Genomic DNA, 22581 nt, shown 5'->3' on the forward strand with positions numbered 1-22581 from the left:
AGTAATTTGCCTAAGGTCACATAACGGATAAGTGTCCAGTTCAGTTCAGTGGCTCAGTCATGTCCAAGTCTTGTGACCCCATGGACCACAGCATGCCAGGCCTCCCTGCCCATCACCAACTCCTGGAGTCCACCCAAACTCATGTCCATTGAGATGGTGATGCCCTCTAACCATTTCATCCTGTCATCACTTTCTACTCCTGCCTTTCCCGGCATCAGGGTCTTTTCAAATGAGTCAGCTCTTCACATGAGGTGGCCAAAGTACTGGAGTTTCAGCTTCAACATCAGTTCTTCCAATGAACACCCAGGACTGATCTCCTTTAGGATGAACTGGTTGGATCTCCTTGCAGTCCAAGGGACTCTTGAGTCTTCTCCAATATCACAGGTCAAAAGCATCAATTCTTCAGCACTCAGCTTTCTTTACAGTCCAACTCTCACATCCATACATGACTACTGGAAAAACCATAGCCTTGACTAGACGGACCTTAGTCGGCAAAGAAATGTTTCTGCTTTTGAATATGCTGTATAGGTTGGTCATGACTTTCCTTCCAAGGAGTAAGTGTCTTTTCATTTCATGGCTGCAGTCACCATCTCCAGGTCGGGTATAATTTAAAAATGGTCAACCGTAAAAGGGAGGAAGTGATAAAGACTTGACAGGAGTAGGTGCTATTGGGAGGACAAACTGTTCACCAGATGAACAGGAGGTTGGAGCAAGAAAAAGAGAGGGCAGACACACCAAGGAGAGGGCAAAGCATGTTTAAGGCATGGAAGTGTGAGACAGCACCTAGTCCACAGATACTGGCCCCAGCCTAGAGTATAGTGACAAGAACCATGGAGTTGCCATGGCAAAACAAGGCCTAAAGGACTGGCGGTGACTGTGAAGGGCAGGAGCAAGCATGGAGCTCTGGTGTGTGATAACCGGTGGATCACACAGCCACCGGTGAAGACCTAAGCCTGGACTGAGTGAGCAGGGACAGAGGAGAACAGAGCCCAGCTTCACAGGGAGACCCCCGAGCGGTGAACGCCCCGCTGTAGATGGGATGTGGGCAGACTGGAACTGGGTCTTCAAATGGTGTGGATAGGGAACAGATAGAGCTTAGAAGGAAGCCAGTGAGGATGCCTGCCATATGGTCTCAACTCAAAATCACAGTTTAGGAGACCAAACTGGGTTTTAATAGAAGTCTGTAGGTGACAACTAAGAGGGAGAAAGAAAGTTCACACAACTAGATCTGGAAATGACTCGTTGCGTCAGGCAAGCCAGTGCAGAAATGTTCCAGTGTCTGCTCTGCACACAGTGGGGGATTAAATGTGCATGGAGAGTCTCTCCTAGTGTGAATGTAGCTGTGAGCACAGATGAGCTACAGAGGAAGAGTTACCTCTGCACAGAGGGACTGGTCAATGATTGATTGAAGCAACAATTGCTGACAGCAGACTTTCAGACACTACCCTGAGGATAGTTAATATTCACCGAGCTTCTACTATTGTCAGGCACACTATCCTAAGCGCTTTGTATGTATTAATATATTTAAACTTCACAGAAGCCTTGTGAAATAGCCACTAGTATTATCACCCCTAGAAATAAGGAATCTGAGGCAGAGAGAGGTAAAGTAACTTGCTGAAGGCCACACAGCTAGTAGGTGGCACAGCTAGAATTTTAACCTAAAGGAAATCAGTCCTGAATATTCACTGGAAGGACTGATGCTGAAGCTGAAGCTCCAACACTTTGGCCAGCTGATGTGAAGAGCTGACTCATTGGAAAAGACCCTGATTCTGGGAAAGATTGAGAGTAGGAAGAGAAGGGGGCAGTAGAAGATGAGACGGTTAGATAGCATCACTAACTCAATGGACATGAATTTGAGCAAACTCCAGGAGATACTGAAGGACAGGGAAGCCTCGCATGCTGCAGTCCATGGGGTTTCAAAGAGTCAGACACAACTGAGCAACTGAACAACAACCTGGCACTAGAAAATGCTCTTTTAACCAAAATGCTAGATTATACTCTCTCTCCAAGGTCAACCAAATAACAACAGCAATAGCAGCAGCTACCACTTCCAGTGTTTATAGTGGGCCAGATGCCATGTATGCCAGGCATGCACATTTCTTGCAGAACAAAATATAGCTGTCAGACAGAAGAACTGGATTTAAACTTTGACAGTGCAGGGTGCTTGAACTTGGGGGCAATAAAGAGCAGCAGGAGCTAGAATAAGTTTGTACAAGGTACAAACGTAGAGCATAAAAGAGCAGGTCATTGACTGCACCTGGTGGGAATGGCACTGGGCTGTGGACAGACAGGTTTCTTGGAAGCTTCAGAGTGTGACCTATGAGCTGAATTTTGAAGGAAGATTGGATATTCATCACAGAACGATGGGACAAAATGTTCTGTGCAGAGGGAACAGTGGGAATAAAGAAATGGGGGGCTAAAGAGAGTTACATTCAGGAAACATCAAGCAATTTGTACAACGTGGGAACAGAGTGGGTGGCAGGACAGTACAGAAATTAAGTCAGGAGAAGTCAGGGAGCTAGATCACAAAACACTCGACTTGTTTTTCCAGGAAATTTAAGGTGTTTTTCAAACTTGTCCACTGCAATAAATGTTAAAAAAAGAAAAAGAATAAACATCCCCAGACAATTTAGCAGCTTAGTATGAAATCCTTCGGACTAGTAGGAACTCCCCAAAGTCTGCTTACTCTTTCCTGCATGCCTGATAATTCTGCATTTTGTTTAAGCTACTTACCCTTGAGGAAAATGGGCAGTCTAGGATGAGCTCTACCCTGTAACTTTCAGTATGCCTGGCATACTACCAACCTGCCCAGCATGTGGACCCTAGTTTGAGAACCAGGGGAAGGAAACTATCAAAAGGACTTTAATCAAGGGAGTAATGTGATCAAATCTACAGAAATCTATCTGGCAGCCACATGGAAGATGAGTTGGAGTGGGCAAGCCTGGATGCAGGGCGTCGAAACATTACTTTTAAGGCGAGGCTCCAGGCCCAAACTGCAGGGCAGGATGGATGGATCCTGGGGAGGCAGAATTGACAGGATTTGTATCTGGCTGAGTTAGGGGGCGGTGCTGGGACACAGAGTGGGAAAGTGTTTACGACAGTTTCCATAGACCTGGCTTAGGTCACACCTAGGATACTAGAAAAGAAACAGGTTGGTAGGGAAAGATGATTGGATTGACACATTCAGAACCTGAGGTACTTGTGGATCAGTTCAGTTCAGTCGCTCAGTCGTGTCCGACTCTTTCCAACCCCATGAATTGCAGCACGCCAGGCCTCCCTGTCCATCACCAACTCCTGGAGTTCACTCAAACTCATGTCCATCGAGTTGGTGATGCTATCCAGCCATCTCATCCTCTGTGGATCATAGGGGCAGAAATACCCAATAGGCATCAGCATGTCGGCAAAGAGGTCTGGGCTGTCTGATAAAACTTGCTTGAGTTAGGTACATAAAGGTGGTGGTCGCAGAGACAGCAGGTAGAATAAGAACAGCAGGTTAACGACAGAGTCCTAGAGAATAACAACATTCAAGAAGCAGGCAGAGGGACAAAAGGCCAGAAGCTGCCGAGAAGGGATGGTCAGAGAAGCGGGAGTCAGTGAAGGGGAAAAGGCGGAAAAGCAACGGGCAGCACTGTTTAAAACCATGGAGATAAGTAAGAAACAGAGGGACTGAAGAAAGTCTGGATTTAGCTCTCAGGTCAATAGTGATCTGAGCCAGGCTAGTGCCTGAGGAAGAGTGGAAGTGGGACTAAAGAGTGAGTTATGGGGCTTGAAGGAAGATGGTGATGGCAGGCTCCGTATTTCAAGAGCATGGCCGAGAGTCAAGTGAGTGGTGACATGGGCTCAAGGACTAACACGGAAGGATACTAACCAGGGCCGTGAAAATGGGTGCAGCCTAGAGAAATGAGTACAAAAGAACAAGGATAGTCTACACATCGGCTGTGGGCCAGGGACGATTAATCATCAAAATGACCATGAAGGAGGGAAATTCAGGTGATAGCAGGGAAGGGAGTGAAATGGCAGAGGAAACACAGAAAGGGGAGCAGCCCATGGTGCCTTGGATTCAATTCCTTGGGGAAGGTTATCATCACGTGGAAAAGTGTAATTTGCTGCCTTTAAGAGGGGGAGTCTCTGGTACATATATCTTGCCCAGAGGAAAGAAAGAGATGCCTAAGTGGGAAGGTGACTTCTGGCATTCAATGCATTTATCTCTGTTGTAAGTGAGTGAAGTCACTCAATCGTGTCCGACTCTTTGTGACCCCATGGATGGTAGCCTACCAGGCTCCTCTGTCCATAGGATTTTCCAGGCAAGAGTACTGGAGTGGGTTGCCATTTCCTTCTCCAGGAGATCTTCTCAACCCAAGGATCGAACCCAGGTCTCCCACATTTAGGCAGACGCTCTACCATCTGAGCCACCATCTCTGTTGTAACTTTTACTAAAGAACTAGTGAAAGTTAGTAAATAATTTTAGGGAAGTGGTCTAGAGGAGGTCTGTATTCTAAACTGCAAGTGACAGGGAACGTTAGGAATAGTTTGGAGAGGTTCAAGGGATTGGCAGGCCAGTCTAAGAAAAACTTTGCCTATCATAACATAGTCACGCGATGAGGAAAATGAAAAGTGCCTGGGGATATACAGGCCTCAGAATCATTGCCAAAGACTTGAAAGCTAGGAAGTATCACTGGGAGCACCCAGGTGAAAAAACTGAGGCCCAGGGAAGTCAGGGGCCTTGCCCATTGTGTACTTGGGGGAACCTCCATGTCCATATGGTAGGTGATATCTTGAGAGCACATGAACTGATCAAAAGGCGACAACAGAAAGCCAGAACCTGCCTCAATAGAAAGTAAGAGACAGAAGTTAAAGGGAAGAGAGGAAATTTGTCCCGTAGGACAAAATACATCTTCAAGCAATGACTGGAGTTTCAGTTAGAAAGCCCCATCTGCAGATGGCAAACTCTTTTCAAATGTTAGCCCCTGTGTGTTCAAGGCTGTCACGCCAGAGCCACATTGAGCCTCCACAGGTTGGTACAGTGAACCCTCCAGACTGAATCACAAAGGGACCACAGCCCCCAGCCCTACTCCTGCTAAACTTCAATAGGCTAGCCCTCACCACTTGGAAAAGATGGAAGAAAATGTACATCCCTTGGCGGTTTCTCTAGACAGTAATCAGGAGCTGATCTGGCATGGGCCTTTGGAAGGATTCCGCCCCCGTCCTGCCTGGTGCTGGGATCAGCTCACACGGCTCCTGTGTCCACAAGGCACAGAGAATACATTGTCCATAAGGAGGATTATTCTGTACAAGAAGTTCAGACAAAGGGAGAGGTTGTTCCCAGCTGCCTGGGGGAGGTGAGAAGGGGGCTGGAAAGGGACTGGCCTTGCACTAGGGCATTCCTGCAGAGATCAGCTTCTTCCCTTCAACAGCAGGACAGGAGGTGGGCACTATACCGGCTCCGGTTCAGTCCAAACACCAGGACTGATTATGGAGTTTGACGGAGCACTTAGCTAAAACCTATCTACCTTGACTGTTTCCCAAGACAGTGCAAGGCCAAGTTAAATGACCTAACTAGGTAGGGCAGCAATAGACATCAGCAGAGGAAGAAAACAGGGTGGACTGGGGCAACGTGCAAAAGAGAGGTTCAGCAATGACAGAGTGCCAGCCTCAGGGCAGAGCTGGAGAGGGGGTGGTCCTAGCAATGGGTGTCATGCAAATATTGATGCAGTAAGCTTCTGCCTTCAACAGGATGACCTCTGTGCTGCAGTTAAGTTTAACAGCTGCTGCTTCTTTCGCCATCCCAGACACACACTTGGGAGACACTGGCCTAATCTCATTTTCCCCGGGTCCCCAAGAGTAGAAGCAAACACAGGCCCCAGGCAAAACAGAAACATTAGAAACTGGACAACACTACCAGAGGGAAGCAAGAGTGCCATCTTTTTATCTTAAATCTGAGCAAGGGAGCAGCAGGTCAATGTGCTCTTCTCGAAACTCTATATTCTCTCTATTCCCACCTTTGGGGATGAGTGGGTTAGGGATAGGAGATACTCGAGACACTTGCCGGGCTGTATGAGCCCCAAAGGTGGTGGTGCTGCTAGGTTTGTACACTCCAGAGGATCTGGGGTTGGGAGGTTGGGAACGAGAGCATGTCCTCTCAGAGTGAATACAGACATAAGGGCACGAGATGGAGGTGGGGTCCCGAGTATGCTCCTCTTGGGACAGGAGGGCACTTCCACTCTGGGAGGACAAGGAATCCATTTCAAATAGTACTTTGGGAATGACGTTGCTATTAGTCTGAGGCAACAAAGACACTTGGGGTTGGTTTCAATAGGTTTGAAAAGTTTTCAAGAAACTTTCAACAGGAAGGAATCTTTGGGTGGAATAAAGGAGGGTGGTCACCAAGATACTCCAGGGGTTTTGGAGACGCACGCCTTGAATTCTATCCGATGTGACAGTAAGCTCGGATATTTCCAGTGCAAAGGGAAGAGAAGAGAAGGAGCAAGCAAGCGGCCTGACAGACCGGTAAGGCAGCCCTGCTGTAGTGGGGAAAGCACTTGACACTGCCTCCGAGCTGACGGCAGGGCTCTTCGTGCTCTGCGTACTGTGGTCAGTGAGCTGCATGGATACATTTCTGGTCGTGATGGAACTGGAATGGATGTGACGTCTGTGACTACTTTTCCAGTCCTTTGCTGCCACAGCCTGGCAGAGTCCTGCCTGGCACTGAACAAATACCAAAGTGCTAATATGTGACAGAAGAGAACAGAGCAAAGGCAGCTGGGAGGAATCAGCAGGCCCTCTTATTACCTCTCAGGACTTTTAGATCAAACCTACAGATAAGAGAAAAAAAAAAAAGAACAACCTAAGAAAACTTTTTATTGGAGAAGAAAAAAGGATTGCCTTGGGACTTGGTGGTCCAGTGGTTAAGACTTTGGGCTCCCATTGTAAGGGGCCTGGGTTTGATCCCTGGTTGGGGAACTAGATCCGATATGCTGCAATTAAAGAGTTCACCTGCTGCAACCAAAAATCCTGCATGCTGCAACTAAGACCCAGCACAGCCAAATAAATAAAATTTTTTAAAATATTGCCTTGCAACAACCTTGAAAGTCTCTGACGTGTAGTCTCCAATCCCCACATAGCTCTCTCAATTTACCTGCTGTCAGATAACCCTGACACAGTGGTCATCAACTTAAATAACTTTATTCAGAGCAATCCTTTGGTCCACTTCTGCTGACTCAACTCCTGCCCTTGCTTGCAAAGGAGAGCCAAGAAAGGCAGCTTAAGCTGGTGACCCAAGCCCACTCTCCTCTCCAGCTTTATAGAAGCAGGCAAAAGTGCTGGCGGCTGCCACCTCCCACCATCCACTTGACTCTTATTGGAACCACTGGCTCAGTGGACTGGAGAAAAGCCATGCTAACTGAGCCCAGGAACCAGGCATACTTTGAGGATGACTCAACCACGATGAGAGACGGTGTGAGGTGCAAGTCCCCTTTCCCTCCAAAATATGAAAGAAAAAAAAAAAGGTCTGGAGAACAAGGGACATTTTTACTTGCTCACAAAACCCTTTCTCATGTAGTCCTGCCTGGCAGAGCCACTTCCTGAGGAAGCCCCCACCTACTGGGACTTCAACATCTTCCCTGATATGCCCAGGGTGGGGTAAAGGATAGGGGACGCTGACTATTTCCCAGATGAGAGCTGAACTGGCTTCTGAGAGGATGGAGAGTAGAGCAGTCCCAAGCTTCTCCAGAGTTGTAAGTGGATGGTCTGTCTCGGCCCGGAGGCCTCGTCACCTGCAGCCTGGAGAGATGGTCAGGCTGGAATGTGGGAAGCAAGGCCTGTGGAGGCAGCGGGCCTCTAAGGACACAGAAGCTGTCACCATCTCTGGCAGCACAAAATAAACACAGGCTTTCAAACAAAGCTGAGCGGTCCACGATCTTGTGTCCATCAGCTCACCACAGACATGAAGCAGTTTCAGATCAGGGCAAGTTCTGGGTCGAGGACCGAGGAGGGGGCAGTGGGGAGAAGTGGCTGTAGAAACTCTCATTTATTGAATACTCATTATTTCATAGATTGTGCTAAGTGTTTTACATCATTTTCCCATTTTAATCCTCACAACAACCCTATGAGGTAGGTATTATCATCATTTATAAACCAGAAAACAGGCTCAGAAAAAGTAGGTCACTTGCCCAAGGTCCCACAGCTAGTTGGCAGTGGAGATGGGATCTGTCTGTGGCCGAAAGCCTGTGTTCTTTTCATTGTACCCATCCAGGTCAGCTTTGGGCAAAAGGCAGTTTCACTGCCCAACTCTGAAAAGAACACCTGGGAGTGGAGGTTGCCACTCACACTCACCGCTGGTAGGGATGCATGGAAGCCGACTTGATGTTGGTTTTTATCCCACTTGGCATTTTCCCTAAAAAGAACATGAAGAAAGACACCTGAAGCATAGTCAGATGTTCACATAAATCAGAAATGTTGCCTCCCAGGTTTCCTTCTGTCACCTCCTCCATCAGCTCAGAATCTGTGGCATCTGACCTTGGGTGACAAGGCTCAGAGGTACAGCTCCCTGCCCAGCCCTCTACCTGAAGATGGTCAGGAGGAGGAATAGCGGGAAGGGCTGGAACACATCCCTGCAGGCTCCTGCTCCTCCCCTAGTGGAAAAAGAGAGCTTGTCCCTTTGCCTAGACAGCTTGGAAGAAAATATTTCTTCTAGCTGCTTATATCCGAACTCCTCCAGACTGTTCTGATAATTACTAACTGAGCCGAAGAGACAGGATACAGAGCAAGGAATACGCGTAGCACTGGAAAACCTGCCTGCTTGTCAACTCCCAACACACCTACCCAGTGATCCTAATACCTAGGGTGAGACACTGACAACACACCTACCCAAAGTTAAAGGGCACAGAAGGGTAGCTAAGGGCAATTTTAGTCGAAGTTCTTTCTCATTGTCTGGTGTCTATTAACAGAGTCTCAAATGAGACTTTCACTCTTAAGAGTTTTTTTCTGGGTCACAGTCCAAGGAGAAAAGGAGAATGTCTCCAGCCCTGGGGATGGGGTGAGGGGGAAGTGTGGCAGATAACCCAGTTTATTCTCACATCCCTGCTCAAGGTCTGTCACCAAGCCAATCCTTGTCACCTTACCTGGCTGGCCTGCTTGGGCCATCTGCACCCCACTGAGCATTGGCTGCTGCTGATTTGGAGCTCCTGCCATCTGCACCTGCTGTAATCCTGAGGCTCCTGCGAGGACTGTTCCAGCTCCCGGCTGGCCTGGCTGGCTAGGACCACTGCTGCCTGAAGGCCTCCAGTTAGACAGCCCCTTTCCAAAGGCAACAGCTGCCACTAAGGCGTTGGTATCTGCTGGGTTAAAGGTCTGCTTGTTCGGCCGGAGACCTGAAGGGCAAAGTAAGTGGAGACCCTGAGGTACGTCTCTGGCCCTGGACTTCTTCTAGCACCAGGAAGACCAGTATGGGTGCCAGGGCTTGGAGTTCTGACTTCGGTAGCATCCAGACTTCCTGGCAACCCAGAGGAAGAGCCAGAGGACCCCCATGACTATCTCAGAATTCGCCCTTCTCCCTTTGCTCCTTTCTCCACCTGCCCCAGCGCTGGCCTGAAATATAGAAGGCCAACAGAATAGATGCATACCCTTGGCTAAACAGCACATCCCTGCATCCTCATTTCACCACTACCAATACCACCCTTCCTATTCCAGTGATCTTATCCCTCATTCCCCCACCACTTTGCCACCAATCCCTCCATACCTCCACTCTCTGATTCTCGTTCCTCTTTGCTGATTTTCTCCAGAAGGTTTGAGCACATTTTGTTCAAGCTCTGGATCTGTTTCTGTAACACATGTAAGTTTGTGCAGAATTTAGGGCAAGCAAGAAATGATTACAGGAAAGGTTCTTCCTTGAGCTATTCCAGGGGCAATGGAGGCATAACCAACTGCCATACCCTACAATAGAGAAGTGGGAATACTCAGCCTCTCATGGTAAAACTCAAGGGTGTAGGGCAGCAGGGCAGGGACTCGGTCCAACCTGCGCTGCATCAGCACCAATGCGAGCAGCATCCGTGGTGAGCTGCTTCTCTTGCTCTTCAACCTCAGGGTCAGGCTTGGTTCTCAGATGGTCAGGGACCACCTCGTGGCTGAAAACAGGTACCCGTCCTTCAGTCTGCCTCTGTAACACACAGATTTTATGATCCTACTGTGCACTCCAAGATTCAATTTTGGCCTGATATACACATAGTTCCTTCCACAGGCAAACAGTGCACTTTCAGGGAAAACGTAACCTGAGACTAATAATATCTGGCTTCCTAAGACACTATTCCCCTCATTCCATCCTTCAACTCTATCTACTCACACCCTGTCTCTACCAGATCTAAGGATAAACCCCTCTCTACCACATTTTAATCAAAGATTGAAATAGGACAGAAGGACAAAAAGCAAGGCCTCCAAAATGTAGCCCCCACTCATTGCCACACACTACTGCATATTCAAAATTTCTAGATAGAAACCAACCACTGTGCTGTCAATCCCCATTTAAGGGCTTTGTTTCCTAAGCTGCATCCCTCTCCTCCTCTTACCATGAGATCTTCATCTCGGTCTGGGGACAACACCAGAGGGATGATGACCTGGTTGCGGAACAGTGGTGTCTTTTCATGCTTCAAGACCTTGTTCAGAGTGTTCAGCTGTCCAGAAAGCAAGGCAAAGCTGTCCAGGACAGATGGCCTGGTGGTGGTAAGAAGATGTCAGCATGTTCCTGGTAAAGGAGCCTCAAAGGGGTCCCTCGGACTAGGAATAACCAGACTCACCCCCAAAACACTCACAGCCCTATGCTGGCCTGGGCAGGAACTAGACTGGCTCACAGGGATTATGGGGTTAAGAAAGAGGGATACACTTTGAGTTTCTGACACAGATGGAGAAAAAAAGACAGGTCATTATAGCAATCCCCACTTATCCTAAGTTTCACTTTCTGAGGTTTCATCTACCCGTGGTCAACCACAGTCCAAAAATATTAAATGATAAATCCAGGAAATAAACAATCCATGTTTTTAAATTGGGAGGTGTTCTGAGGAGTGTGATGAAATCTTGCTTCGTCCCACTCTGTCCTACCCAGGATGTTGATCATCCCTTTGTCCAGCATATCCATACTGTATACGGTACCCACACAAGTAGTATAGAAAAAAAAAAAAAACAACCCACAGTATATACAGAATAGGATTCAGTACTATCATAGTTTCGGGAATCCACAGTGGGTCTTAGAACTTATCCCTGATAGATTACGAGGAGCTACTACATTTGAATGGGGTGAGGACAATGGCAAAATAGGAACGATGGCTACACTATTATCACTAGAACTTCAGAAACCGGGTGAAAGATCCCTTTCCAGATCCAAACTTTCCTAGATTGGACCTAAAAGACTTGGCAAAACCCGTGCAAGAAATCCAGTATGAATACTGTGGTGGGAGGACCCACTGCAGGAGGACCTCATCCTGGAGAAGTCAAACAGGGAGAATCAAAAGCTAGAAAGAACCTGGGTTGAGAAATTGGGCATTTCTCTACTACCCTTACAGTTGGGGTCCAAGGCCAACTTCAGTGTTAAATGTTGGGAAAGCCAGCTCTTTCTAAATCAAAAGATGTTCACAAAGGGATAAATGCTGGAGGAGGTACCCTATGCAGCAGGTGGCCTAGCCCCCACCCATAGAGCCCTCCCCAGCTTGCCCTGGCAACTCTTACCAGGTCAGCCGGTCATACTCGTTCTCCAGCTTGTAAATGAAACTCCCCAGTGAGTTCTTCAGATCAGCCACTTGACTCAACAGTGCATCTAATGATGCCTCAAGCTGTTTTTCCTCCCTCTGAGCCAATAGGAATAGGTTGGTTACTCAGCTGAGTGTAAGGATGACACATATAGAGGAAGGCTGAAAAGCCAGGGTGACAGTGTGCAACACCAGGACAGTGACACAGAATCTCATTGGCACAGGGACAGTCAGGCTGTTTCTGTCTCCTGTCAGCCGGGCTCCACCCCTATTTGGAGTTAGGATCACAGACAGCATCAACCCTTAGACCTTTAAACCCATTCATCTGACCTCAATTCCTCTTACCTACTGATTCCTTCCTCTCATCGCTTTTAATCCGGGCGTGACTGTTTCTCTATATTAGGCTTGGTTTTTATCTGTTCTCCCTCACTGGACAATTTTCACCAGACGTAATGCCTGGGATTTATTCTGTTCGGCACACCTCAGCAGCAGACGTACTCTGACGTCCTATGTTCTAGAACCTGCCTTGTGAACCTGGCTGTTCTTGGCAATGACATAATCTCTGAAAACCTACCTATACAGGAAGGCTCCTCTGAATACTGTCACCTTCCTCTTCCCTCAGCATTTGCTGTTTCAACCTCTTCCTTGCTAAATCAATCTGCACTCACTTTATTGCTGTGCCAATATTCCTGTGCCCCTTTCGCAAGCTTAGTCAACCTATAAAAATGTACTGACAACTACCCTTCTGCAACAAACAGTGACAAATGAAAAACAAAACAAAACAGCAACCAAACCGCACATGCCCCTAAGCACTAGGCAAACTATATTAAAAGCTGAGGGGTCTCCATGGCATTTCCTTTACGTCTGCGATCTCCAGTTTTATCTCATTTCACCCTTTAACTACTAGGGGTACACACTAGGAAGAATGAAACAAAACTGCAAAACCCCGAATGTGGAGGACACGAGCCGGGTTCCACCCACGGCCTCAGATTATTTAGTCTGGCTTCTGGCCACCACGGTCCCACAATTCCTTCCACCCTCGGGCTTCTCTCCAATTAGATTCTCTGTTCTGTCGACATCCAACGTCTAGACCGGGGCCTGAGCCCGAGCCCAATCCACCTCTTTCTTCAGCCGTCTTCCTTGGACTGCACCTTCCCAAATTTCAACTTGATCCTTTTCCACACCCTAGCAACAACTTGATCCTTTTCCACACCCTAGCAAGACAGTGCTGCCTTCTCCGTCCCAACCTAACCGCAGTTTCTGTCTCCTGTCAGCCGGGCTCCACCCCTATCCCTCTCCAGAGGTCCTCGTCCCCATCGCGCGTCCCTTTATCTCACAGTCGCGGTCTCGACCCCGTCCTCTCACCCCTAACTCCTCACTCTCTCCTCGGCCAGCCCACTTTCTGTCTCGTTACCCCAAGCTAGCTACCCGTCGCTAGCGCCAAACCGGTCCTCACCTGCATTGCTGCGGCGGGGGGCGGTGTCAATCACTTCCTCTTCCGGTTCCCAAGTAGGCCAATTAGAAAGCTCAGAACTCGACCCTCCCACTCACTTCCGGCCCCGCCAGTCGCGAGACCTCCGGGTCAGGGGTCAGGAGCGGAGCATCGTCTCTGGCCCGGGCCGGCGCGGGAGGGCTGTGTGATGGCCTCGGAGCGCCCGGAGCCGGAGGTGAGGGGCGGGCGGGCGCAGCGCTGGGCCTGTAGATCCGAGGGGAAGGGTCCGGCGGCCAGGGGCGGCCGTGGCCTCCTCCGGGTCTGGGGGCCGCCTGGCCCTCCTGAAGGCCCAACAGTAGCATCTCCTCACCGCTACTTTCCTCGGGGAGGCCTAGAGGAGGAATTCGTGGCTCAGTTTTGTTTGCCGAAATTTAATCCACGACTCTCTACTCTAGGGCTCTTGGGTTCTTTGACCTCGTAATGGCATTCAGAAAATCTGTATTTTGATCTTCTGTTGCAGTTTCAGTGGGCAGGTTTGCCGGTTTGCCGCCTCATTCAAATATTATTGGAATGCCATAAACAGCATAAATTAATTAGGTTCTAGCGCTCATGCTATTGGAGAGCAGCTTAGATTTCATGAAAAAACGTTGGATTCAGAGTGAAACCTCGTTCTAGTATTGGCGCTGCCCTGTAGCTATCTGTGCAACTTTGGGCAAATCTTGACTTCCCGGATCCTGTTTCCTTCTTTGTAAAATATCTATCTTCAGGTCTATTGTGAGGATCACACGTTTTAAGTGGGAAAATGCAAATGAAGCATCCATTAAGTACGAAGGACCATGCAAGGAACTTTTGTATACATTGTGTGGTTCAGACTTGTGCAAGGAAGGTGACAATACCCATTTCCATTTACAGACAAACTAAAAATCGAGGGAAGTGGAGTACCTTACCCAAGTGCTACTCTCAGCTGGGGAGTGGCAGAGTTTTGGAATTAGAAGTCTAAAATGTCAGATTTGGAAAGAAAACATCACTAGGAGAGTTGCCCAGTGTTACAGGAGAACATGTGAGTGGATGGGAAGGGTGAGAGGTGTATAATCATGTATTGAATCCTTACCTATCGAATGCTTACTGTGTCCCAGAGACCATCTTAGCGCTTTACCAATGTCAAAGATTACTCTCAACCCTACAAAGTAGACACTTATCCCCATTTTTCAGTTGAGGAAACTGAGGCACAGAGATTTTAAGAGTAACAAAGTTGCACAGCTAGTAAGTGGCAGAGCCAGGACTCCAAAACAGGTGGTCCCTTGTGATCTTGTGTTCTTAGCCATAATGTTTACAGTGCAAAGAGAAAGTAGCCACAGGATGGTAAATCTCCAGTGCTAGGATTTGATGTAATGAGATCCAAGATTAAATACAACTGTAGGAAACTACCCTATTAAAAAGGATCAAAAGTGCTGACAGGGCTGGTGGAGTAGCCTAGGCATCAGAAATACCATTACTGAGGAATACTCAAGGAATTTGGAGCATGTTTTGTGGATTAAAATGAGAAGACACGGAGGGATGTTGTGAAATACAACAAACCTTTCATGCAGATAGTCTAAAACAGCATTATCCAATAGAAACCCAATGCAGGCCATATATGCCAGTTTTTTAGTAGCCGCTTAAAGAGGTTAAAAAAAATAGGTAAAATTAATTTATAATATATTTTCTTTAACCCCATATTTCCAAAATAGTGCCATTTCAACATGTAATGAATATTAAAAATTCTGAGATATTTAATGTTCTTCTTTTGTACCAAGTCTTTAAAATCCAGAGTGTGTTTTACTCTTAAGCATATGTCAGTTTGGGCTAGCAATATCTCAAGTGCTCAGTAGCCACAGATAGTAATGGCTACCATACTGAGCAATGCAAATCTAAAATAACTTGAATCAACACACGTTCCTGGCAGTCTCACTCAGCCACAAGTTCATTTGTTAAATTCTTGATTTGCATTTCTGCAAATCTTACCCCAGAAGGTAAAGGGAGTGAAGAGTTCTGCCCCTTGGCAGAAAAGTGACTGACTGTTAGAGGTTATTATAATCCCAATAGAGAAAGTTTGGGCCTAGTCAGATTTAAGAAGTCATCATTCCTCAGATACTTAAATGATGTGTGCTGTTATGGACTTGGAATTGTGCTAAGTATCAGGGTGGATAGGGAGCAGTGTAAGACACTCCCTATTTTAATGGGGTGAACAAACATTGGATGATAATAAGTGCCTCAGAGGAAAAGTACAGAGCGAGTGAGTGTTTAACAAGGGTTCTTAACCTAATTGTTAAGTGAAGTGGGTGGATCCTAAAGCCTTCTCAGAGGAATGACATTTAAGCATGGAGGAGTGGAGGGTGGCAGTGAGGAGAGGCGGAATACATTGCAGGCAAAGGAAAATTGACAATTTGAGGGGAAGGAGGAGGAGAAGGCAATGGCAACGCACTCCAGTACTCTTGCCTGGAGAATCCCATGGACGGAGGAGCCTGGTAGGCTGCAGTCCATGGGATTGTGAAGAGTCAGACACAACTGAGCGACTTCACTTTGACTTTTCACTTTCATGCATCACTGGAGAAGGAAATGGCAACCCTCCAGTGTTCTTGCCTGGAGAATCCCAGGGACGGAGGAGCCTGGTGGGCTGCCGTCTATGGGGTTGCATAGAGTCGGACACGACTAAAGCGACTTAGCAGCAGCAGCAGAGGAGGAGGTGTGAGCCTTCAGAGAACTTAGAGGAAGCAGCTGCTTATGTGGGCTCGGTGACACTGAGAATAGCTAACACAAGTGTTTCCTGAGTCATCATCTACTACTTGGGAAATCCTGGTGAAATCGGCACAGTTATTGTCCCTCTTTCACAGGTGAGGAAACTCAGGCACAGAGAGTTTAAGTAACTTCACCAAGGCCTTATTCTAATAAGCAGTGGAACCAGTGTGTGATCTCAAACTCAGGGGGAGGTGGGTGAGAGAGAAGACTGGTGAAGAAGATTCAGATTGAAGCCGTGCTTGAAGTTCAGGACTTTGGCATATGTACAGTGGTTCAAGGGCAGGTGAAAACTCTTGTGGAACGCTGTTAACAGAAAACAGCACAGGGTTGGAAAAGGCTTCAAGAATAATTTGTACCTTAACCACCAAGAGACAGGGGCAACAAACAAAAAAACAAATCAATGAGATGGACTTTGCTGCTTCATCCTGGCGTGCATAGCATGCAGCACATGCCTCATGTCTTATTCAGCTTGCTATGGATGGTGTGTAGGCCTCAGTGAATGTTCCAGAGAATGATAGGCTTTCTCTATCATTGTCTGATTCTCCGGGTTAATTGCCACAACATCCTTCTGAAGTAAACATTCTTATTCACATGTTACAGATGAAACTGAGGCCTGGAAAAACTGACTTGTCCAAGCTTGTTAAGTAGTAGAACATATTTGAATCCAGGTCTCTGCCTTCAAAACCCTGCTTTCTCTTTGCCAGACAACTCCAATGTACTTCAAACTCAGGAGGATTCAGTATCAGGGATTAAATCTCCACGTAAGTGTCAGTGCTGTGAGAACACAGCTAACTCAGGAATTCTCAACCAGTGCAGTGGAAGAGTGACTTGGGGGAGCTCATGAAGTGTAGACTCCTGAGCCCTCTCAACTCATAATTCATTTGGTCTCAGGTGGTGCCCAGGTTTCTGCAGTTTAACAGGCACCTCAGGTGGTTCTGATGCCAGTGGGTCCTTGGATCACACTTGGAAAAATACCACTCTAGCTGCCTGAATTAATTCTTGAGTCTTTTGGTTTCGATACATTGCATCTTGAAAGTGAAGAAAACTTAGAGCTAATGTTTGTGAAACTGTAGTTGTTGACTTTGAAGGATGCATACAAGGGGGAGTGTTGCGAGAAGGCTCAAGTTAGGAAATGTTCCTGGTTTCAAGAGTGTGGATTCTGTAAGAACTGATTGATGAGCTAGACTTCAGTTTGGCCTTGAAGAGTTAGTCCGTCATTCAAAATAACCTTTGAGACAAGGTGGAGAAACAGAAGCTACACAGTAGTGGAATTAAGCAGCCTACTAATAAATAGTCTGAAGAAAGTCTTCTAATGGGACAGTGCTTGTCTGTACCCTCCATCTGCTGAATCCCCCTTTCCCTCCTCCCTTAGTCAACTCTGCTCAATCTTCAGAGCCACTTTCTCTTAAGACCCACCTCTGAGTCAGGTTACTTTGTTACATGCTCTCATAAAACCACATTCTTATCCTTAGGCACACCTAGTTTGTATTAATATAATAATTAGAGTGATTATCTGATTGGTTTGTTTGTGTTTTTTTTTATTCTGGGGTAAATTCTATGAGAGCAGAGTATGCCATTTTTTGCTTTCCATCGTATCCTTAGAACCTAGCCCCGTGCTGGCACATAGCAGACTGTCCGTAAATTTGTTGAGTAACAAATGGATGCATACTCACCTTACCTTTGTCCTCTTTGGACTTGGATAAGAACTTGTTGGCATTGTGATTGAATCAGCAGGGAAATTCAGCTGTAAAGAGATTTAGTAGAAGACAAAACAGCAGCCTAAGCTTCACAATAGAATAATAGGCTGGGTTTATCCAGTGTAGTAGGACGAATTGAATAATTGTGTGTGTCCTAAAAGAGCCAGCTGCATTAGGGCAGAATGGGGGATGTGTCTAAGCAGCAGAAGCAAGAAAGTCAGAGAGATTTCTCGGGTCAACAGCATGGTAAAGCTTTCCCCAAAGTAAACAGAATGATACTCTGAATCTGTGCCCTCACCTGGGTCTTATACTCCATTTTGGCGTCCACATTTTAAGTTGAAAAGTAGACCAGCCAGAGTTCGTTCATGGGCTTGTAATCTAAGATATAAAATAGGGAACTCAAACCATGCTGTTAGAGATACACTTAAGGAACCTGGAGATGTTTGTTGTGGAGCAGCAAAGACTCAGAACCATCATCAGATATCTGATAGATTCTCCTTTGGCAGAGGGTCAGATTTTCCCTGTGTGGCCTCAGGAGGTAAAACCCAAAGTGAGTTACATATTTTCAAGAGAGCAGATTTCAAGAGCAGGTCAATGTAGTATCAAGAAGACAGATTCTGGCTCAGTGTGAAGAAATTTCTAATTCTGCCAACCAAGTGAGGGTGAGCACAAAAAGCTGAAGTGAATGGCTGTGCAGGACTTCCTCCAGACTCAAAGCAGCAGCACCTGTTACTATTGATACATGCATTTATGCGGCACTTTTAACTTTACAATGTGCTTTCACCCATCATTGGGATAGGTGATGATATTTTATAGAGGAGGAAACTAAAGGTCAAGGCCAGAGTCTCAGCTGTCACATCACATTTTCTTTCTGTAATACTGTCATTCTATCTAAAACAAATCTGTTAAGAGTCTACACCAGAACCATCACCCCCTCATTCCAGAATTGTAGAGAAGAAGATAATATTACTCAAGAACATACTAGTAGGGGGAAAAAAACTTGGTAAAAACAACTTTCATGGAGGCAAAAGAAAAATCCAAACTAGTTTTTCCACAAAGCAGATGAGGCAGGATAGGAGTTTTTCAGTATTAACTCTGGTGGGTGATATGAAGAAATTCAGGCCGCTTTGCGAATGCCTAACAAGATACTAAAACAGTACAGGGAATCATGGAAAGAAAGGTTCGTTTATTAAGCCCCAAGTGGCCAAGATTTTAGTCCTAGAAGATGAAGTGACCAGGTGTCCCCAACTCTCCTTATGGTGCTGACATGTAGACCTGTGCTCTCCCTCCTTTAACCCTGGCCCAGTATGGGCCAAAAAACTCCTTTCCTGGCTATTTCCTTGCACAACTGAAACAAACTGGCATTTTTTTAAAAAAAATCTTTACTCACCACCAAAGAAGAACAGGAAAATAGAATGGAGACTAGTGTTATGATGACCTCACCTTGAGAAGAGTTGTTCTGCCTATGATTGGTTTTAAGTGTTGCATTTGCTTTGCTTAGAACATAGAGTGAACTCACTTATTCAGCAAAATTGTATAGAGCATCCTATTGCCAGGCAGTGCACCAGACTCCAGGGATAGAGTGATAAACAGAAAGGGCTGCTGAACTGGGATATCCTTCTTATTCTGATAATACTGAACCCACCCCAGCCTTTTTCAAGATAAGAACCGTGGCACAGTCAACAGATAGACAAGGAAGGTCACTAAGACCACACAGCCAATCCAGAGGGAGAGGTTGCCTAGTTGATAAAAGTAACTCATTCTGAGAAAGAGGGCATGTAATTGCTATTTCCTTTCAAGCCAATTAGACCCCTTTTGTCTTTTTAAGAGTTTGGCAATAAGAGCATTCAATTTGATGGGACCTTCTGAGGAGAATGATGGTTAGAAATGATAGGAAATAACGATACCTGATTTCTCTAGCTACCAGGAATCATCCTGCAACCTACTGGTTTTTGGTGTTACCTTAAGCATCCTTGACACCTTTTTTTTTTTTTTTTTTTTGTTACTTTGGACTTCCCTGGTGGCTCAGACGGTAAGAGTCTGCCCACAATGTGGGAGACCTGAGTTCGATTCCTAGATTGGGAAGATCTCCTGGAGAAGGAAATGGCAACCCACTGCAATACTCTTGCCTAGAAAATCCCATGGATGGAGGAGCCTGGCGGGCTACAGTCCATGGGATCGCAAAGAGTCAGAGACATTGAGCGACTTCACTTCTCTTCCCTACTTTGATTAATCATCAGTTCTTGGCCATCTTATTATAAAGGTTTTTTAAAGTGCAACTGAGCTCACTTGTCTTAAAGGTTAGTTCAACTGACTTTTCCCAAGACCGTCAGTGAAAGGCAGTGGTGGTTTTACATTCTAGTACAGCGCCTTGTCTCAGCAGGGAACAGGCTCAAACAGCTCACAGAATGGCTACTTTGAGTAGCTGTGCTGTAGGCCATTGTCATCTCCCCTGGTTGTTAGGGGAGCTTTCTAAAACCTGTGGTAGCCGGGGGGGGGATTTTTTTTAATGCAGATACAATAATACTGCCCTGCTGAAAAAAGATTTAGGTAGCTTGACCTAATTCTTGGATAAAATCCAGAATCCTAGCCAGGGCCTACCTCAGGCCCGTGCAGGATAACAGTAGTATTTCCCAAAGTGTGATTTTAGACAGTATAGCGACAGTACAGAGTAATAATCGCATCACATATTGATGTTTAAATTGTCTTTTTGAATTATGTCACAGCATCCTTTATAAACCTCCATCATGTTCCTTCTTGTAACCATTTTAAAACTTTTCTGCTCCTAAGTCCCCAGTTTAATCCATATGTTAAGCTCATCAGGCGTGGGCTTGACTTCTGACCCTGTGCCTACAAATTCTAGACCACTAGACTATTCAGGTATGACCTAAATCAAATCACTTACGATTATACAATGGAAGTGACAAATAGATTCAAGGGATTAGATCTGATGGAGTACCTGAAGGACTATAGATGGAAATTCGTGACATTGTACAGGAGGCAGTGATCAAGACCATCCCCAAGAAAAAGAAATGCAAAAAGGCAAAATGGTTGTCTGAAGAGGCCTTACAGATAGCTGAGAAGAGAAGAGAAGCTAAAGGCAAAGAACAGGAAAGACACACCCAATACCCATTTGAATGCAGAGTTCCAAAGAATAGCAAGGAGAGATAAGAAAGCCTTGCTCAGTGATCAGTGCAAAGAAGTAGAGGAAAACAATAGAGTGGGAAAGACTAGAGATCTCTTCAAGAAAATTAGATACCAAGGGAACATTTCATGCAAAGATGAGCACAGTAAAGGACAGAAATTGTATGGACCTAACAGAACCAGAAGATATTAAGAGAGGTGGCAAGGATACACGGAAGAACTGTACAAAAAATATCTTCTTGACCCAGATAACCATGATGGTGTAATCACTCACCTAGAGCCAGACATTATGGAATGTGAAATCAAGTGGGCCTTAGGAAGCATCACTATGGGCAAAGTTAGTGGAGGTGATGGAATTCCAGCTGAGCTATTTCAAATCCTAGAAGATGATGCTGTGAAAGTGCTACACTCAATATGCCAGCAAATTTGGAAAAATTGGCAGTGGCCGCAGGGCTGGAAAAGATCAGTTTTCATTCCAATTCCAAAGAAAGGCAATGCCAAAGAATGTTCAAACTACTGCACAATTGCGTTCATCTCACACGCTAGAGAAGTAATGCTCAAAATTCTCCAAGCCAGGCTTCAACAGTACGTGAACCATGAAATTCCAGATGTTCAGCCTGGGTTTAGGAAAGGGAGAGGAACCAGAGATCGTATTGCCAACATCATTGGATCATTGAAAAAGCAAGAGAGTTCTAGAAAAACATCTGCTTTATTGACTATGCCAAAGCCTTTGACTGTGTGGATCACAATAAACTGGAAAATTCTTCGAGAGATGGGAATAGCAGACCACCTGACCTGCCCCCTGAGAAATCTGTATGCAGGTCAAGAAGCAACAGTTAGAACTGGACATAGAACAGCAGACTGGTTCCAAATAGGGAAAGGAGTATGTCAAGGCTGTATGTTGTCACCCTGCTTATTTAACTTATATGCAGAGTATATCATGCAAAATGCTGGGCTGGGTAAAGCACAAGCTGGAATCAAGATTGCTGGGAGAAATGTCAATAACCTCAGATATGCAGATGACACCACCCTTATGGCAGAAAGCAAAGAAGATCTAAAGAGCCTCTTAATGAAAGTGAAAAGGCTAGCTTGAAGCTCAGCATTCAAAAAACTAAGATCATGGCATCCAGTCCCATCACTTTATGGCAAATAGATGGGGAAACAATGGAAACAGTGAGAGAGTACTTTTTGGGGATTCCAAAATCACTGCAGATGGTGACCACAGCCATGAAATTAAAAGATGCTTGCTCCTTGGAAGAAAAGTTATGACCAACCTAGACAGCATATTAAAAAGCAGAGACATTACTTTGCTGACAAAGGTCTGTCTAGTCAAAGCTAGGGTTTTTCCAGTGGTCATGTATGGATGTGAGAGTTGGACTATAAAGAAAGCTGAGCACCAAAGAATTGATGCTTTTGAACTGTGGTGTTGAAGAAGACTCTTGAGAGTCCCTTGGACTGCAAGGAGATCAAACCAGTTAACCCTAAAGAAAATTCTGAATATTCATTGGAAGACTGATGCTAAAACTCCAATACTTTGGCCACCTGATGCGAAGAACTGACTCATTGGAAGAGACCCTGATGCTTGGAAAGATTGAAGGCAAGAAGAGAAGGGGACGACAGAGGATGAGATGGTTGGATGGCGTCACTGACTTGATGGACATGAGTTTGAGCAAGCTCCAGGAGTTGGTGATGGACAGGGAAGCCTGGCATGCTGCAGCCCATGGGGTCGCAAAGAGGTGGACATGACTGAGCGACTGAACTGAACTACAGATTCTGCTAAGCTGCCTAGCTTTTTTGG

General features: G+C 46.0%; 2 protein-coding genes across 4 annotated transcripts in view; one reads left to right on the forward strand and one right to left on the reverse strand.

The window, feature by feature from the left end:
• Positions 5906-13238, reverse strand: MED8 (mediator complex subunit 8). Of its 2 annotated transcripts, none has more exons than XM_005678569.3 (7): positions 13189-13238; positions 11713-11831; positions 10560-10704; positions 10013-10153; positions 9737-9818; positions 9120-9368; positions 5906-8392 (listed from the first exon to the last, which is right to left on the reverse strand). In XM_005678569.3, the coding sequence occupies exons 1-7, from the start codon at positions 13192-13194 to the stop codon at positions 8328-8330; spliced, it is 807 nt and encodes a 268-aa protein (XP_005678626.1). In that variant the 5' UTR covers positions 13195-13238; the 3' UTR covers positions 5906-8327. The 2 variants fall into 2 exon arrangements, with proteins under 2 accessions (XP_005678626.1, XP_017898355.1); XM_018042866.1 differs by lacking the exon at positions 13189-13238 and adding an exon at positions 12078-13182.
• SZT2 (seizure threshold 2 homolog (mouse)) overlaps positions 13304-22581 on the forward strand; it is a 51970-nt gene continuing 42692 nt past the window's right edge. For both annotated transcript variants that reach the window (XR_001917464.1, XM_018042872.1), the window contains exon 1: positions 13304-13399. Coding sequence is in view for 1 of the 2 variants with exons in the window: in XM_018042872.1 (XP_017898361.1) it covers positions 13373-13399 (27 nt within the window). In the remaining variant the exon portion in view is untranslated. The remainder of the gene's footprint in view (positions 13400-22581) is intronic.

This window comes from Capra hircus, chromosome 3 (assembly GCF_001704415.2).
Source record: "Capra hircus breed San Clemente chromosome 3, ASM170441v1, whole genome shotgun sequence".
Lineage (NCBI taxonomy): Eukaryota > Metazoa > Chordata > Mammalia > Artiodactyla > Bovidae > Capra > Capra hircus.

Coding starts and splice junctions, on each gene's coding strand:
- MED8 (XM_005678569.3), bottom strand. Junction 10,154..10,559: donor ACCGAGATGAAGATCTCATG/GTAAGAGGAGGA, acceptor TGTGTGTTACAG/AGGCAGACTGAAGGACGGGT. Junction 8,393..9,119: donor GGCCCAAGCAGGCCAGCCAG/GTAAGGTGACAA, acceptor TGTTCTTTTTAG/GGAAAATGCCAAGTGGGATA.